The 19,569-nt window shown below is 38.8% G+C and overlaps 1 protein-coding gene across 2 annotated transcripts in view; it reads left to right on the plus strand.

The window, feature by feature from the left end:
• The window catches only part of UBE3D (ubiquitin protein ligase E3D), a 144,155-nt gene that overhangs the window by 31,880 nt on the left and 92,706 nt on the right, over window positions 1-19,569 (plus strand). For both annotated transcript variants that reach the window (XM_075268260.1, XM_075268261.1), the window contains exons 4-8: window positions 2,995-3,220; window positions 3,984-4,053; window positions 7,858-7,927; window positions 10,172-10,280; window positions 17,723-17,889. In XM_075268260.1, coding sequence (XP_075124361.1) covers window positions 2,995-3,220; window positions 3,984-4,053; window positions 7,858-7,927; window positions 10,172-10,280; window positions 17,723-17,889 — 642 coding nt within the window. The remainder of the gene's footprint in view (window positions 1-2,994; window positions 3,221-3,983; window positions 4,054-7,857; window positions 7,928-10,171; window positions 10,281-17,722; window positions 17,890-19,569) is intronic.

Here is a 19,569-nt window from a genome sequence, read left to right on the forward strand (position 1 = left end):
GGGCAAGAGGGGGTTCTCATCAAACAGATATGACACCAAAAGCATTTTCCTAGGTTCTAGAAATAAGATCATCAGTTCTATCTATAAGTTTCTTGGAAATATTACAGTTTAAAAACACAGTGAGGATTGGAAGCGGCTGCATATAAATCTGCCAATCCCAGATGTAGTTTTAACTCATAATTTTTCTGGAAAATTTACAGGTAGGACTTCAAGTTAGGAGTCATATGAAACATGAAAATCTTACCCTTAATAAGATCCCAAAATCAGTCTAGGTTTAGGACTTATAATGGCTGAGATATATCTGTTTGAAGTGACCCTTTACACAAAGTGATCTCTTGAAAGTTTGGATACGTGTCTCTGCCTCCTTTGTTTTCATCTAGTACAAAGGCATTGTCGATTCCAACCTGAATAAGATAAATGGCCATTTTTTTTAATACAAACTTCTGTTTAACTGCATAGGTCTGTGAGACCTGGTTGTTTTAATCCATCCCCCACCCCCCTTTAGAAAAATTAAAAAATAAAACTTTGGGAGAAAAAAAAAATTGAGTCACTATATTCTGATACTCATAACTTTAATATTTACGTATATGAGGCGGTGTAAGGCTCCTTTTTTCTGTTGCCAGATGTACAGTACTTATTCTTTATACCATTTGGGGAATATCTAATATTTTCATCTCCCGTCTCTTTTTAATCAATTTTTTGGGGAGGCAGATACTGTTTACAGAATTTTCCTGGAAGGCATTTTTTTTTTTTTTATTAGGAGCCACTTGGAGAGCTTCCATCTCAGTCAGGGTCAGAGAGCGTTCCAATGCATTTCTTGCCTCGATGGATAGCATACTTAGAGTGATCCTAGAGAGATAATCCTCAAGTGCAGCATCCCCTCCCAAAAATCTAGATGAGCATAACTGGGAATAAAAAATTTATGGAGGATGCTCAAAACGACTCACTAGCTTCCCAGTCGGTGATCGTAGTTGAGCTATACGTGCCAATCCAGTTTGCGCCATAATTATTTATTTTAAATTTAGTTTTTATTGAGAAAATTTTTTCAAATACAGGAAAGGAAAAAGAATGCAGGGAAAATAATAACACGCTCCCACAACAGACCATAAATATAGCATGGAAGGAGTGACATCATACATATTAGACAGAAATACAATACCAGTGTACAGTTGAAGAATAAGAACATCTGCATACCACATGAGTAAGTACGACTCCTTCCGTCGACAACTCAAAGTCGCTTCAACTGGATCTGGGAGCCGGGCAAAATGAAAGGGAGGTTGGATATGAGAAAACAGTAAAATAATAACCGCAACAACATAATAGAAATAACACTTATCTACGTCCAACTCCGTTCACAGCATATAAAATTTAAATCTCGGTCAAAAGACTAAGGATGTGCCCAGCGGTACAGTCACCACTAACTCAATTAAGAAAAGCTGCTATCAGGGAGCTCCAGAGGAAGGAGGCAAAATCCGGGGTTGGGAGTCCCTTTCGTTCCTTACATAAGAAGACCAAAGGTCCATTTGGTCTGAAATTTAGAAAAAGTGTGCCCTTTACTGGCCAGCATATGCTCCAGTATAAAAGCTAGGTTGACATGATGGAACAACTCATTTACAGTCAAACATAATGCTGATTTCCATTGTCGGGCAATCATGGACCTAGCCACTAGGATTATTTGGCCCAAGACAACCTGCGTACCCGTTGGAAAAGAGCCGGAATCCAAGAAACACAGCGCTAACCCTGGGGAGTGAGGAATAGGGAGATCAACAATGGAAGACATGAACTGAAACACTGCTACCCAAAACGCCTGAATTGGGGGACACTCCCACCACATGGGAACAAATAAGCCTACACGACCACAGCCCTGCCAACATAGCCTTGAAGTAGAGGAATTCATATGAGCCAATTGAGCAGGAGTCCTATACCAGCACAACATAATTTTTTGCGCCATCTCCCAATGGGAAGCACCCCTGGACACCTTCTTAACAAATCCAAAGGCGTTTGCGCCATAATTATGGTAGCAAGTAGGTGACCTGCTGATTCTCCTTCCTCAAAATAATACTGTTTAAGGAAATGGCATTTACCTTACTCTTAGCCATAGGGCTCCTCCCTCATCTGTCTGCTGCCTTCCAATGTGTCTATCATATACTATCATTCTGTTTTCCACTTTGTCCAGTAACAATATAGTGTGTTCCTAGTACAAGTTATGTCTGTAATCAGAAAACCTCTCTGCTACTGAAATCCCAGCGCAGAAGCTGCACCATTTCTTGAACTATGTGTGTCTTGGACACACACAATGGGCCTTCTTTTGCTATATTACTTTCTTCTCTAGTAAACCATAGCGGTTTCTTTCTCCTTTTACTTTTGCTACATGCCTGACATTTTTTAGTTGACTTTAAGATGCCCCCTTTTATTTCACCTTTTTTAAACACTCCCCCATTTCCATGAAATTCATCCTTCTAAAGTCGCATAAATGTATGGCCCCCACATATTACACAGCACGTTACACATTTACAATCTAACAATTTGGTAGTAATGTAAGATTGCCCCCAGTCAGCTTTTTTGTCAAACCCACTGAACTTCTTTCACCCTAACTTCAGACACCAGATCCCCCCATTCGTTAGGATTAAATGATGGTACTGGCTATAGCTGTCCGTGTGATTCTATGCTTAATTTTATGGGATTGATAGCAAAGAATAGAAGAAGAAACAGGGTGAGATCTGAAGATCAAGAAAGTCTTATAAGTAGAAAGGAGGCTATACTGCAAGAAGTATGTACAGTATGTAGAATGGAATACACTGTCAGCTGTGGGCTCAGACATAGAAAACTGTTACATTTAAGGTTCCTCGTAGACTGGCAAGTACCTGAATTTATATGAGGAATAAATCATGGAAAATGGGATAACAAACGAATTTACTTGTCGTAATAGTATAATTGTTTTTTCTTATTGTCATGCTCTGAAGTGCTGAATGCCTTTCTCTGGTTTGGTTCCAGGCAATTTCTCCGAGTACTTCCTCTGCCTAGTGAAAACTGGAGCTCACTGGTTGAAGAATGGTGCTGCCACCCTGATCCCTTTGCCAATCGAAGTTGCCTGCCCAAGGTTAACGACTGCTTTCTGGGAGACACGTTCCTTTTGGTGAATAAAGCAAATATTTCAGACCCCCCTAGAGACACTAATGAGATGTCATCTGTTCCTCATTGCGGTGATGCAAACGCCTCAGTAAGTTATTAGTGTTAATGACATCAACTAATTGGTACATTTATATTGCCCAGTATAACTTTATTATCTCAGAAGAGGTTTATTTCAAGCAGAAGGGGATTCTTAATCTCTCGCAGTTAGTGGTGCCGAGAAGTGTTATCAAATAACATGCGAAGGAAGTTTGTGGGTGAAATGATGTTATTCATTTTCCTTGACAATATTACATATCAGTGCTAGATCATATCTTCCTGTGGGAGCTAAATGGCAGGGAGCCCTGCTGCTTGTAGTTTATTCTGCACTTCAACAGGGAGAAGTTAACACATTGGCTATTTTATGTGAAGTTTTACTCTAAGACTCTTAAATGGGAAATGTATATAATATCTGTCTGGAAATGGCAAAAAAATGACTTGCTTTGGTATGCAAATGTAAAATAAAAAAAATTTAAACTAGCGTGAGAAGAATTAATGTACAGGTAGGCAATTCATGAAATCCGATAAATGAAAATCCTCAAAAATGATTTTACCATAATCTGTAAAGTGACTCTGACTATAGAATATACCAGTTTTTGTGAGCAGCATTGTAGGGTAATACATTGTGCCAGCATTTTCTGTTACATGGTGAGTTTGGACAAGTGAATATGAACAAGGCAGATGTCACTGAATGTCAGTGCTAGAGGATGAGCACAATAAAGTTCAGTCCGCCCTCCAGAGAGAATATATAAAATTATACATTCTTTAACGAAAGGTGTAATGTGACATTTACGTGACATTTTTCTGGCTTGCAGAAATCAAAGGAAAATACCAAAGTCGTTTGCAAGCGGTGCAAAGCAATACTGGGAGAGACAGTGTCATCAGGTATGTAGAAGAGAAACAATCCTAATACCAGGCTGACAATAAAAGCCATGTTTTCTTTCTTGTTATGGACATGGCCAGCTGCTACTTACATAAGCTGTAGTATTGTAAAGGATAGATAAGGCAAAGTTTTCATATTCCCAGTACATCAAGTCACTTCCTATAGTCGTTTTTTTTTTTTTTTTTTTTTTATACTGGGGAACAAACGTAGCATGTGATATTCATTGAATGCCTTTTCTAAATGGCTCATTATTTCCAAATTAAACCCCCGAGAGTCATAGTGGATGATTGATCAGCGAGTTGCAATTTCAATGAAGCCGGTAGACTCACACACTCATTGTCAAGGGCATTGGTGACCCAGATTATATTTCTAGTAACTCCATAGTCTCTCTGTAAATACTGTACAGGGCTGAATGATCAGAAATCACATAAAGTGTTACTGATCATGTTGGAATTCAGATGAGTTACTACGTAAGTGAAGTAAACAGAACATTAATGATTTGCCATGGTTCTGATAATGGTCTCGGGAGTAAAGACGTTTTTCTTTCTTTTCTTTTTTTTTTTGTATATAAGAATATAAAGTAGGTGCTGTTAATAGTGAGTAAATTGATTCTAATTGCTTCATAAGGAAAACTAAGGGTAATGGTGGTGACACAGAACCAGAATTGAGTGCAGTTCCATATGTTGGACCTTTGGAAGGCGAGAAATAAAAAACAAAAAATGGGAAGATCTTAATTTGTTTTTACCTGTTAACATGTCACTTTTTGATAAAACATTTTGCACCAGTTAAATTCTTATCATTATTAGCAATGGAAGATTTTATTTATTGTTTCTGGAACAGAGTTTCACATTATCTTTATTCATTAAAAGTTAAAGGGGTTGTCCAGACTGCGGTACGCTTCTGCTGCTCGGCTGTCTTCTTGCAGTGGAATTCCTCACTGGGTGTGACATCCCCTTATTGAGGCCGCTGTGGTCACTTGTGGCAGGAGACTTCTACTGGAAGACCACGGACCTGCAGGAACGGACTGTGCTGGGAGGCATTGGAGCAAATTCTTTTTTCTTCCACCTCCACCGGCCTAATTAATACATAACATTTTAGTCTGGGCAACCTCTTTAAGACTCCATTTTGTATACCATTAGAAGGCTCTCTAATTATTGTTTTATTACTGAGTTTAATGTAACAGTATTATGCCCCATATTGATGACTAAAGATAGACTATTATCAGTTAACATTATATAGCTGAAATAGAACATCAAAAATATATAGATATTTGAGAGGACCAAAGGTTCACCAGTAGATTAATGAAAAAATATCCGCACTTACCAGAGGTACTTGCAAGACAAATCCTTTAATGAGACACTTTCAATAAAATCACAACACGTTTTGGGCAGAATATGCCCTTGATCAGGTGAAGGATTTCTCTGTCCGTTTGGCCAAGTGGACAGAGAAATCTTGTACCTGATGAAGGGCATATTTTTTCGTTAATCTACTGGTGAACCTTTGGTCCTCTCAAATATCAATGTTTTCACATCCTGGTGATGGTTGTGCTATGCTGCAAATTCCAACTTTTGTAAGGTCTACACTTATCTAGTGTATATGGTCAAAGGATAATGCACTAGGTGCTTGCGCGGTGCTGTTCTTTTTATTTTCTATCAAAAATACCTACACTTGTTGCTAGGGAATGACGGGGGCTAGAGAAAAAAATTCCAACTGTGCTGGAATCGGTGGAGTGTTGCCTGTTAAAAAGATACAAAGAGATTGAATTATTGCAGGTGGTGAAAGCTCCTCTTTTATGGAAACCTGTCGGCAGTACCTTTTTATAAAGCAGTTGGAGAGTGTAAAAATAATTTCCTTCTTATGACCCAGGCTTACTGCGATATGTACAAAAAGTCCTTTTTTTCACAATGCTCATCATTTGTATAGAGTCAGGCTTTCCATCTTCTCTGTGGTTTATTAATCACATCCTGGAGTAGAGCAACGTCCCTAACCAGTTTTACTGAAATCCTGTGCATGTGCCATGTGATGGATGTGCTTGATGGCTGTGTACCCTTGATTTTCATGTTCCCTGTTTATCTTGTTGCATGCAGAGAAAGCACATGTGCCAGATTCAAGAGCACACCGCCATGAGGTGCATCACTATGGCACATGTTCAAGATTTCATGAAAGCTGTATAGTGATGATTTTCCCATGGGGCCACATGAGAAATTGAAACAGTTCTAGAGGGCTAGCGTGCTACAGCAAATTTAGCCTCCACACAGTATAATCCTCCTACTGTCACCCTAACATTATATGACCCCACATTATAATGTGTCCCTTCAAATGTACCACAGTATTAAGTCCCTCTCCTCGTGCCCCAGTGTAAACTAGCAGAAACTAGAGAAGGAGATTAAACTGGGGGTTAGTTGGAGGGGCACATTAAACTGGGGACAACTAGAGGCAGATATGTCCCTCTCCATCTACCCCCAAAGTTTAATATCTTCCTCCATCTACCCCCTAGTTTAATGTGTCCCCTCCAACTGCCTTCAGTTTAACTGCCCCCTACATCTGCCCCCAGTTCCCTCCACTTGCCCACACATGCTGACTCTTCTCTCCCCCTTATATGCCATCAGACTCCATTCCCGGCAGCTTGCTCTTTCTGTGTAGCAGAACCACACTGTCTTGTGTGGCTCCACCCACTAACGAGTCTTCTCATATCATAGTGAGCTAAAGGACCTTTGATTTCCTCTTCAAAGGTCCTTTAGCCAACTTACCAGTTGACATCTACCTTTATCCTACAATCTTTGCCAGCTGGTCAGGGACAGTTAGAGGGCTGGATGTGGCCCCTGGGCCATACAATGCCCAGGTCTGCTGTAAGGGATGTCAATCAAACCACATAGGGTGTGGAGAGCTTGAATTTATCGTCTCACTCTCCACTCCCTTGACCTTCTACAAGTGAGCAGCCTATTTAATAAAACGTCTGTTTTGCACATTGCAATAACAAGGGGATTGCTTTTGATACATTACTGGGGCTGATTTAGGGTGTTCTGCTGACAGGTTCCTTTTAAAGGCGTTCCTGTGGTCTCAAGTAAATAATTTGTAACAAAGTCCTTATTATGAAGAAAGAAATCGGACGGCACAGCTATATATAATACAAAGACATTGTAGCTTAGGTCGTTCTCCTTTTCCTCTGTTAAACCCCCTTCTCGGCTTAATATGCCAGTTGCACACCGCTAACGGTGGTGCTCTACAACCCCTAATACATAGCACATAGTTCTTCAGAGAAAAATTAGAAAAGAATTTGGGGTGGGCACTCACCGTAAAATAGTCGGCAGATGATACTTGACACTTCTCGTATGTAAAAACAAAGTCCTTTATTGAATGCGGATAAAAATAATTATACAGGGAGGGAGAAAAAGCATTATAGGCACAAAAAAATGGCAATTTTTTTGTGCCTATAATGCTTTTCCTCCCTCCCTGTATAATTATTTTTATCCGCATTCAATAAAGGACTTTGTTTTTACATACGAGAAGTGTCAAGTATCATCTGCCGACTATTTTACGGTGAGTGCCCACCCCAAATTCTTTTCTAATTTTTCTCTAAATAATTTGTAAACTTGCAGTGTACCCATTATACGAGTACAAAAAATAATTTCTGATGGTCAGTAGTTGTAATCCATGATTTCATAGACAAAGCGTATGGCTTTTCGTTATCTGTTTGCATTCTGCAGAAGGTAGTCTCAACTGTTACCATATAAGTTCCACTTTTTAAGACAATTTTTTTTTTTTTTTAATTTTTCTTTTTCTTTTTTTTTTTTTGTTCTTTTTAGATGCTGTCAAGTACTACATCACAGAAGTTATGATTCAGCCATCTTTTCAAGCATACCAAATGATTTCAAGGTGAACATATTGGCCCAGATTTACTATGCCTTGTATGGCTGTTTTCTGGCATGCAAGGAATAAAAAGTTACAATTTTTTGTGCAAAACATCTGTGCCATCTCTGCCACTTTATCAAAAAGAAGACTTAGTGAATGTGTGTAGGGAGCGGGACCATTGACCCTGCCAGATTTACCATCAATTACACCAGGAATTTGGTGTAAATGATAGGGAAAATGTATTTAAGACCTAGTTTACATTTTCTCCCAAGCACACATCCTGGCAAAGGGTGCATCTTATTTGAGGAGATTTGCATCTGGTCATATAGGAGACTGGTAGTCTGTTCTACTGAGTGAGTGAGTGTTATCTCTGTCAGACCACTCACAGGACTCCTAAGCCCAGAGCAGAGATGAACAGAGATTTAAATGGACAAATTGCAAGTTTTACTGAATCTTTATCCATAAAACTTTGCATCAGTTTCTCCTGCGCTATAACTTCTTGCCTTCAGATTCAAATGCAGTTTCAATTTGACAGGTTCTCTTTAACTCTTTCCCGAAATAAAGCTAAATAAAAAAAAATAAAAAATACACCATAATTGGCATTGCCATGTCAAAAATTCAATTAGAACTATTAAAATATCAAATTTATCCCATGCTATCGACACATTAAAAAGCTTCTCTTTTGCTGCACAGTGAACGCCATAAAAACTACACCCAAAAACAATCACTTCTGCCCCGAGAAACTGGACAGGGTATGGAAACCAAGCAGTCACTTGAATGGGTTTGCAAAGTGACCGCCCATGAGCATCTTTTGCCTCTCCGCGGCTTTTTACTAGTGTTCTGTGAACTAAAAAGAAAGCACTTTCTGGTTGCAGTTAGTCAAGATCTCCTTCAGCCAGTCAGTGGCACTGATGAAGCAGTTCTGTTTTGTTTTTTGGCTTCCACAGACAGAATAGGACATTTGGAATACCTGGAGAAAAATAATTCTAGTTATTCCAATTTCCTCCCACACTCCAAAGACCTACTTCTAGGGAATTTATCATTCATCTTCTAGAATTGTACTCTCTAGAAGATAAATGATAATTGCATAATTAGAATAGCATGAATTCATAATGCTGATGAAGCAAGCCCTCGCACACGTCCATGGTTTCATCTGGCATCAGGTAAATGGAGCCTTTTTTCATTAACTGTGCTGTTAGATCACAGCAAAATTAAGCATAGTCATTTATGGCCGAAATGTGCAATTTTACACCTTGGTTTTGCTGGCCTATCTAAAAACCAGTCACGTGATCCACAGGGTCAGAAACTGCAAAGGAATCAGAAGCTGAAGAAAATTCCTTTCTATAATCTGTTGTGGAAACCTAGCCTAAAAGTGAGAGTTCTTTGAACCAGAGGTAGAGAGTGTGTTTGGGGTGTGAAGTCAGGCAAGTGGCAATATGAAGGTGGCTTGGGGCAATTAAATCACAATTTATTATTAAATTAATTAAATCCGCATCCTGTTATTATGTGACGAGCGAAATAAGCAATCAATGGTCCAAAGCACATCATTTATAATAATAATAATCATTTTATTTATATAGTGCCAACATACTCTGCAGAGGTTACATGAACAAACAATATTTGATATTGCAAACAATAGAAGTGATGGCCCTGCTCGAGAGAGCTTACCGTTTATTATGTGTACCGCACACACTAGTAGAAGGGGGTTGCCATTTGCCTTGTCTGTCTAGGGTACCTTGTCCCAGTGCTGTGTGACGCAGCCATGTTTTTGTATGGTAAATTACTTTTACACATGGCATATTGGAAACCCATTTGAGTTTCTCTTAAATTGTTAATATCGACCTGAGTAATCATTCGACTCATCCACAATGCTTAGGAAGTTTAATTGCTGTTTTGTGGTAGTTCTCATGGGTACCAGCGCTTTAGCTGTTAATATAGGGCAAGTATGACGTATACCGCACTGGAGGGGATTTAACCTGCTTTGGTTCTTGACACTGAACTATTAATTATATGACTCCAAAAATGAGAGTGCTTTCTTTTCCTCGTGAGGTGTATATAATCTAGAATGTGGGACTCATCATTATCTGTTACCTATGTCGAGAAAGCAAGGCTTCCATACCGTACAGTAGGGTGCTGACAGCAAATAAAGAAAATTGATAATGCAGAGGTTTTACTGTGTCCTAATGACCACTTACCATTAACTTGCCTGTCTTCCCAATGATAGTTAACATAGACACACACTGTGAAGACTGATCTTTGTTTCAACAGGAAGCAGTTTGTGGAGAGGATAATTGTCCGGCTTCTTATGGAATTATCAGCCTCCAGAAGCACCTTCAGGTTCTGTGTTCAAGGACAAGATGGCAAACTCTTTTTACTGGTAAGAAAAAGTCTTCCCAGAAAATCCACATTGCAAAGTCTGACCAGAGACACACCTAGCAGAGTGTTTGGGACTCCCACAGCAAAACTAAAAGCAGGGGCCAATGGTTCATGTCACTACTTCAGACTATTTTCTGTTTAAAGCAGTGTGCAGCACTTGTTCACCTCCCTTACTGCCAACAGCATAAACCCATTGCTACCGGTAGTCTCTTCTCTTTTGTGCTAAAGAGGTTGTGCCAAGTTATGACCTATCCACAGGAGCACAGAGCTTTGCTACCCCCTGCAATCACATAGAGAATGAATGGAGTATATATTTTACTTGTCGCTCCATTCACACTGGAGAGACAAGATCCCGTTCTTGGAATAGGCCATAACTTGCTTTGTTGGCACAACCCCTTTAATATTAACTGTGGAGAGGGAGAGCCACATGGTCACTTCATCAATGGGGATTTGGATAACGTGGGCTGTGTTTATTTCCCACGAAGTGTCATGCATTCTTCATGGTCTGACTCTATTGGAGTATCGGGCCACATGGAGTGATGTAAAACTGCAAATTGCCACCGTTTTCTTTAAATACATTGTTAATAGAAGCTTAATTTTGTCGCTAAGTAGCAGTTTCATTGTTAATGGTCTCACAGTTATACGGGGTAAAACTGCATTAGCTGTAAAACTGTGTTCCTATTAACAATCAATTTAGAGACTGCACCGATTTATAGTAAAACATGTTGGTGCAGCTTACAGATACATTGTGACTCCTCCATGTGGCCTTATATCCACCGCTGTGTTTTTGGAAAGTAAAGTTTTGACATGCTCATAATTCCCAGCTTACTATTTTTTTGTAAGCTATAGTAAAATCTGCAGCAATAACTCACGGCCAACCATTCATGTGCATGTGGGGGTTGTGTGGAATAGCTTTCATTGCATGATCATGTGACATGACATGATCATGTAAAGAATATGCAAATTCCTTCCACCTGAAGGGGTTCATCCATTTTGTCCACATCTACAGATTGCATTTGGTCTTGGCATTCCAGGTGCCTGGCGAGTTCTTTTCTTCCATTTATATTTGTGACACTAATCTCCATATTTCCATTGCTTCATCCAATCAGTTCTTGCTCTGCTTTGCGGTAGATTACCGTTGTTTTCAATTTGTCGCACTTCCCTTCAGGCTTGACATTACCCCACCTCATTGCAGTCATTCTGTATTTCCTTTGCGGGTTCAGATCGGTGAGGAAAAATCCTGCACTGTGCCTTCCCCGTGAATGGAGTTCTTGGGCATGATCCTCAACACTCATTTGGACAGGGTTCTTCTCCCAAAGATCTGAACCTTTCATTTGGGTTTTCACCCACCTTTGCAGGAATTTCCACTGCACCATTTATCTCTGGTATAATGATGGCTGCCTTTGAGGCAATCCTGTATGCCCAATACCACATTCAACATCCTCAGCTAGCCATCTATCCCTGTTATAACAGATTCTCGTCCAGCCTTGATCACTTGATCAAGGAGATCTCTTCCCTGATCAGCTTCTTGGAACTGAGGTTGTCTTTCTAGACCCATCCCACTGGACTCTCCTCCCTCCAATTTCTCCTGGTCACAAAGTGGACTGGCAACACCTGCATGGTTGCCCGCTTAAACCACCAGGGGCAAGGCACCAAAGACTGAGTAACAATGTAAGAGGTTTCCCGGTGTCTTTGCTGAGCATAACATCATGTTGCTGCCTTCTTCACCTTTAGGCGTGGTCAGTTTGACGGTGGATTATTTTAGCCATGAGAAAAGCCACATGAAAGGTTTCTCAATCTGAAGATTTTTTTTTTCAGCTCTGCTACCAGTGGGGCACTCCATATATGGACCTTCCTACTTCCTTCCTACATTGCCGGGACTCAAGATCCCTGGATCCTTGCCATCAATCACCTTTTCATTCCCGGGTCAGATTTCTGACTCCTTTACTTTTTCCCTCCTCTTTCTCTTCTTCCCCCCCCCCCCCCCCACACCCTCAAACCCAACGTGGAAGGAATTCTGGCAATTCTGGTGGCTCCAGATTTGGCAAGGCATGAAGCTTGCGGTTCACAGACACTCTCCTTCCAATCTGTCTGAGCTTGAGCTATTTTGCAAAGAAGAATGGGCAGAGATCTCAGTCTATAGATGCACAAAGTTGGTAGAGCCATACCCCAAAAGACTTGTAGATGTAATTGCAGTGAAAAGTGGCTCTACAAAGTAGATACTAAATAATTTTGCATGTCCGTCACACTTTTTATATCATTAAAAATTTGAGAGCCATGTATCAATTTCCTTCCACTTCACAATTGTCTGCGACTTTGTGTTGGTCTGTCACTTAAAATCTCGATAAAATACATTTAAGTTTGTGGTTGTAAGAAAACGAAATGTGAAAAAGTTCAAGGGATTTGAATACTTTTGCAAGGCAATGCAAATGCAACTCTGTGCATAGAGTTATTCTCTCCGGGGCAGCCCGGCACCATATTTCTGTCTATATGTACAGTATATGCTTGTATAAATATATTATAGTTTTTGACATTTTTTTTTCCCCCAGACTAGACTAGTACCTCTCCATTCTTAATTTAAAGTGATTCCCAAACTCATTGTATCGAACATACTAAAATGTATTTTAAAATAAATTAAATGGTTCATTATTATGGTTACACAATGCAGTATGTAATCTAAAGATCTTGTTTTCATTCTTTTCCCCCAACAAAGTGTTAACTTTTCCTTCTTTTGTTTTCTGTAATTTTCCACTGGTAACATGACCCTTCCTCAGCAGGTTTGTTGCCAAATTTATTGCGAAAATTATGTTTTGTATACTCTTTTTTTTTTTTTTTTTTTTCTTGTATGTTTTTGCAACTGAATGCATCTCTAAAAACCTACAGGAGTTGATGTAATGAGTTTTCTGCTGTGTGGTAGATGGATTATGCTTAACACCCATTAAAGTGCCCTGCAAAACTGTAAAGTAAAACGTAAATTTGCTGGTGCAATTGTTCTATCCTACAGACATTTTTTTTTTCCTTTTTACACATTGTAAAAATATGCAGAAGACGTAAAGGGGCTCTATCACTGGGAAAAGTCATTTTTATCTAAACACATCCTTGCATAGGCTTTAGAAATTCTACTTCACACCTACCTTTAGTATGTAAATTGTCTCAGTGGTTTCTGAATAAGTCCGTTTTTATTAATATGCTAATGAGCTTCCAGCCAGTATAGGAAGTTCCCAGCAGCCTCCTCTCTTCTATTATCTCCTATGTGTGTGAGGCAAACAGGAAGCTGGGTCATCATCCGCAGCAGCCTCCCATAGAAAACAACAGGAGAGGAGTGCACGATGTATCGTGCAACAGTCTAATTAGCATATGAATAAAAACAGACTTATTCAGAAACCACTGAGGCAAACTATGTACTAAAGGTAGGTGTGAAATGGACTTTCTAAAGCCTATGCAAGGATGTGATTAGTTAAAAATGACTTTTCGCAGTGATAGAGCCCCTTTAAGCAATACAATAGAAACATTGTTAGAAATGATGGTAGAGGAAACGATCTCATGAGTGAACCTTCATAGCCAATAAATATAGCCAATAAAATGTGATACAATTCAAGCCTGTGATAGACGTTGGGACATAGTAATAAAGATCAGGAATTCTCCATAATAGAGTTTCAACCCATTGGACATGTACACTGCATATGACACCAGCCGCTGGTTTCCAATAGTCAACATGTTGCAGTGCCTGAGATTAAAAATGACAGATTTTGAGCACTAATCTCTGAGTCTTTTCAATAGCAAATTTGTTGACAAAGGGGTTCCCAGCAGTTAGGTCTTATGTGTTGGAGAATTTTTTTTTTATTTTATTTTTTTAAAGGCGTGTCAGTATCTATGTATCAGTATATATGTATCAATTTCTAGTAGCAATGAAAAGCACACCGCTGCCTAAAAAAACAATCCCTCAACTAGCCCTTCAGTGGAAAAAAATACAGTTGTGGCTTTTAGAAGATAGATAGATAAATATTGTATGAAATTAACAAAACATAAAAAAAAAATGAGCATCGCCATAATCTGACCCACAGAATAAAAGGAATAGGTCTTTTTTTTTTCCTAGCCTTTAAAAAAGACTTAATAAAATTAAAGCAATAAGCTGTAGGCACTTCAAAATAATGCTATTGAAGAAATGTCTGCCTTTGTTTAAAAAAACCCCCAAACCCCCAAACCCTCAAACTACTAAATTGATGGAAGAATAAAATGGTTTTGGCTTACAGAATGTGATTGAAATTGCAATGTCCTTTTAAAGAGTATTTGTTTCATATTAAGTTTTAGACAGATTAGGTTACGTAAAACGCTGTGAAGAGGGGAGAGATGAGTAGGATGAAGAGCCCTGTGAGTGACGAACACAAGCATAGACACATCTCGCTACATGAAACCGTAAAACTAGGTTCATACCTGTGAATGTGTTTTCCGTCTTTGGGGTCCACCAGTGGACTTGAACAACTTGGACCCAGGTCGGTAAAACAGCGCGGACACCTGTCGACTCCATAGGTTATAATTGGATCTGTCGGGTTTCCGCCATTATAATACTGAAACCAGCAGAGAGAAAACTCCTCCATGCAGGAGTTTTCTCTCTGACTGACTTTCTCTCCATTTGAGACTCTGGCACAGATGTGAACCTAGCCTAAAGTTATTTTCACATGGTGGAAAATAAAGAGAAATTCGTCTTCATTTTCCACCGCGGTCCTGCCACTATGGAATGACGATGCGGGCATTGGCATTCCATCATGGCTTTCCATTGCTTAGTAGGCCCAGATGAATTATCCTTATCAGCAGGGAGTTGTTCTTCAGTAGATTGTAGCAGGACTGAGTATGAGACGTGAATAAAGCTGTAGTAAGAGATATTGTACTGTAATATGCTGGTGTTTTAGGGTTTAAAAGAAAAAAAAAATATTACCGTATATACTCAAGTATAAGCCGAATTTTTCAGCACAGTTTTTGTGCTGAAAAAGCCCCCCTCGACTTATACTCGAGTCAGCAAAAAAAAAAAAAATATATATATATTTTTTTTTTTTTAGGGAGGGGGTCTATGACCAGCTGCAATATCAATGTATAGAATCTCCCTTAAAATAATGGGGGAAAAAAACAAAGCTTTAAAAAAATTTAAAAAAAAAATTCTAAATCCCTCCTTTCCCTAGAATACATACAAAAGTAGAATATGGCTGCGAAACACATAAACATTAGGTCTCCCTGTGTCTGACAGTGCCCGGTCTACTGAGTGGATCTGCAGTGCTCCTGTTCTGTCGGGAAGGGGTTAATAGGAGCACTGCAGATACCCTAAATTCAGCCAGGCTGAATTCCAAGTAGGGGAAAAAAATCTCAGTCCTCAAGGTCAGGGAAGGGGCAGACAGACAACCAAAACATCCCCTCCCCAGCACCAGCAACTACTGCACCCAAAAACTCCGACCATTTTAATTTTTTAAATTTTTCAGTAGCTGCTGCATTTCCTCCCCTCGGCTTATACTCGAGTCAATAAGTTTTCCCAGTTTTTTGTGGTAAAATTAGGGGCCTCGGCTTATATTCGGGTCGGTTTATACTCGAGTATATACGGTAGCAATTTTTGTTCTTGCCACAAGTCTAAAATAGTTTGTGACTTCTTGTCTCCTGGAGATGGACCATGGGTCATAGACTTATTGACTTGGGAGGTATTCTCTGTGACCTCTGCACATATAGTGTCATTGCACATAGTGGGAAGTAGATCAGCTGTGAAATCTCCTATTGCGACTGATGGATTCTGTGTCTTATCTACAAATATGATAGCTGTGAACATCTGTGTACTAATAAGTGAAGTGACTTCTGCAAAGAAATCGATAGGAAGTCTCAGTATATTATGTATTTTAGTGACCAGAGTCAAAACTGCAGGATATCTAGGATTTTTTTTTTTTTTTTATTATTTTTTTTAATATTGATAATGACATGGCAACTAAAAAAATTAAATAAAAACCCATCACCAAAAATTCTTTAAAATATGTTTAACTTTAAATTATATTAAAAATAGTTCATTTATTGGTGATATGTTCTCTTTTAAATATATTTCTCTTCTTGAACTTGCTTCTTAAGACTTTCCTGGTATATTACTGGGGAAAGCTGTTCCCTAATATATGACAGAAGGAGAATTTTATTTTTGAAATGCCTACCTTGTCCTACAAAAGCCCTTTTCTAATACTTTCTGAATTTCGTTTACCACTTTTCCAGCTCCACTTCTTTTTATGCGTTTGCGCAGTCAGAAGAAAATAGCATATTGCTGCCAACATATGGACTCCTTTTTGTCTTGTTCAACAAGAATCTTTTCAGTTCTTGTGTGATGCTTGCCGTATATACTGTATATAAGCGTCCTTTTATAACACCAATGCAAAGAGTATTATGGGTAGGACAAAAATCAATGTATTGACTATTGACTAATATATAATAAAAATAAGTTCACAATCACAAAATGATGTAGCATACACAGCTAATGTCATGAGACACACATACTTCAATCAAACAAGCAATCTTTTTGATGTTCCTAAACAGTGGATTTGACAATTCAATATTACATTTTCTGTAAGGTGTCACGAAACGGATTAATTTTGCAATCTTAACAAAATTGCTCGTCTCTCCATATTTCTGTTACTTGTTATCGTTCTCTTGCTGTTCTTAGGATTGTCTATCAGAACGTCCACATAAGTGTTCTGTGCCGATGGTCGCACATGCTCAGTAGTTCAGATTCACGCCTTGGTTTCTCTTGTACACCAGCAAAGAGTGATTTATTTTGCTGTTGTGCCATCCAGCCAATAAGTAGAGTTAGTTACTCTGTGAAGCAAGCAACTTCTAATTCACATTACACAAATTAGGTAAATGTTCTGAAAGGAAAAATAATAAATAGACGTAGAACCATTTTATTACAAATGATTCAAATTAAAAATCGTCAATGTGTTTGTGTGATCTAACAAAGAAAATTAATGTTTAACTGAATAACTTTTTTTATATAATGATGGTGCTTAATCATTTGTAACAGAATAGTTGCATTGTGTGAGAAAATTCATATAAGACTCATATAAGACACATTTATGTATCTTATATCTGTCAAAATGCTGCTGCATTGCTTTAGCTTAAATTTCCAGGCCCCATAACCGAAAACAGCAGACCCTCAAAAAGAGTCCTTTTAGGCATCGTTGGCATATCCCATTTCCAGTGACTTCCTTTATTTCCATTGTTTTGTTCTGGTGACTGAGCTAAAGACAGAAACTGATGCAGATATGAACAAACTTGTATTTGTTTGTACTCTGGGAAAGGAAAGTGAACAATGCCACACTTGTGTTTGACTGAAGGTCTCCTACTGTCATTGCTGAAAAATTGTTTGCTAACTGCTTATAGTAGAATATTTAGGACCTCTCATGACTGATTCTTACCCTATTCTTTTAGCTTTGGCTGTTAAATGTTGACACAGTGCTGGTGGAGTTAATAAAATCTGGAGGTGTCGGTTCCTGCTTTTTCCCTGGAAGTACATCCTCTGACTCAGAAAGCACTCCAGAAGTTCAGAATGTGGCAAGGCTGCTATACATGCCATGTATTAATGACAGCAATAAAAAGTATGTATTCTTTATACTTTTTTTTTTCGTAACTATTTATTGTACATCATATAAAACTGGTCCGTATGTCCAATTCTGTACAGTTCTGCTAGTGCACACACATGCTGTGCCAACATGATGCTTAGCAAAGGATACAGTTCTTATTTTTATCAATATTTTTGTCAGCAACTACTTGACTTTGTCATATAACTACATATTTAATAATTCATTGTAATATTATGAATGTTCGTAAAGAAAAGTCATTATATTTAGACAGACAATTGCTTCATTTTGTGTACATGTACATGCTATTTTCTAGGACAGTTTTTTCACTAGCTAGAGCTAAATTTTTTGCTTTTGGTATTTTTAAAGGCAGCCAGAACCTAGCATATCAACCCATCCCCACACACAGATAGCTTAGGAACAGCTGTATCAAAAGGTGCTTTTCCCTTGTGAATGGATACTTCCATTGCCGAAGTATGTTTTTGTCAATATGGAACTGAGTTCTTTGGAGCAATGAGGGTGTTGCTGTTTACTACTTTGGAGCAACTGCAGCACCTTCATTACTTCAAGAAGTCATTTCATATTAACATAAACTGTGATCTCTTGGCACTAATTCACAAAGGGGAAATATTTTTTGATTCACGTGATCCTAACCCATCTGAGTAAGCACTTCTTTTGCTGCAAGGATTACAAATTATTACGGGTTGCACATTTCAGCCTTTTGGTTCCCAACCCATGTTCTGTAGTCCTTCAAGTGAGGAACCATTTTTCTAGAGATACAAGCAGAATGTTTCAGTATACTATAATACAACTTGTAGCCAGGGTTTGCAAGAAGCAGACACTTCCTTTAAAGATTACCTATATAAATATTTTACATGCACCAGTATTTCATGGACAAAGGTGAAATGTTGCAATATATGTCATATTAGGGGAAATTGCATTCTCCCGACCTTCCAGACCCTCAGGTTCCATAGCCCCTTTTTCTTAAAATGTCCAAAAACTACCTTGTGCTATCCTACCCTCACCCAACATGCACATTTATACAAGATCTATCTTCAATACAGTAAATAGAAAATGAAGGCGTGTGCATCTGTAGGGATACCTAATGGATGCCAGCACTTTGACCTGTGCTGAAATATAATATATGTATAAATGATCCATGCAATGTATTGTTCTAGTTCAATTGACACAAAAATAGGGATCTAATTTTACACTGTTAAAAAAAAAAATTAAAAAAAAGAAATTCAAATATATGTCCTAACACTTTCCCTGCCAAGCATGGATAAGCCTTCAGCAGTTGTGCGTATACAGTATTAGATACATATACTACTTACAGCTGTAGTTCAGACTGGGGTGTTCAGTGGGAATAGATGGAGTTATGCAGTATACAGTTATACATCTGGCTGGATTGCAGCTAGAACGACAGTGGCCTCCTAAGAATAGGTGAACAATAAAAAAAAGTCTCAGAAAACCCCTTTAAAGGGTAGAGTATCACCTCCCTCAAGCATACTCAACTGTCAGCACCATATTACAGTTGGTGCACTGTGGGTGGACCAACTGTGGGTGGACCTTCAGCTTTCTGGAACACTGCTCTTGAAGCTCAGACCCCTACCACCTCCTGTTGGTCCTCCCACTGCTATGACATCACCCATCCGACCTGAGAAACAAGAGTAGTGCTCCAAGGAGATGAGTGCCCAC

The sequence above is a fragment of the Leptodactylus fuscus genome, chromosome 3 (genome assembly GCF_031893055.1).
Source record: "Leptodactylus fuscus isolate aLepFus1 chromosome 3, aLepFus1.hap2, whole genome shotgun sequence".
Taxonomy (NCBI): Eukaryota; Metazoa; Chordata; class Amphibia; order Anura; family Leptodactylidae; genus Leptodactylus; species Leptodactylus fuscus.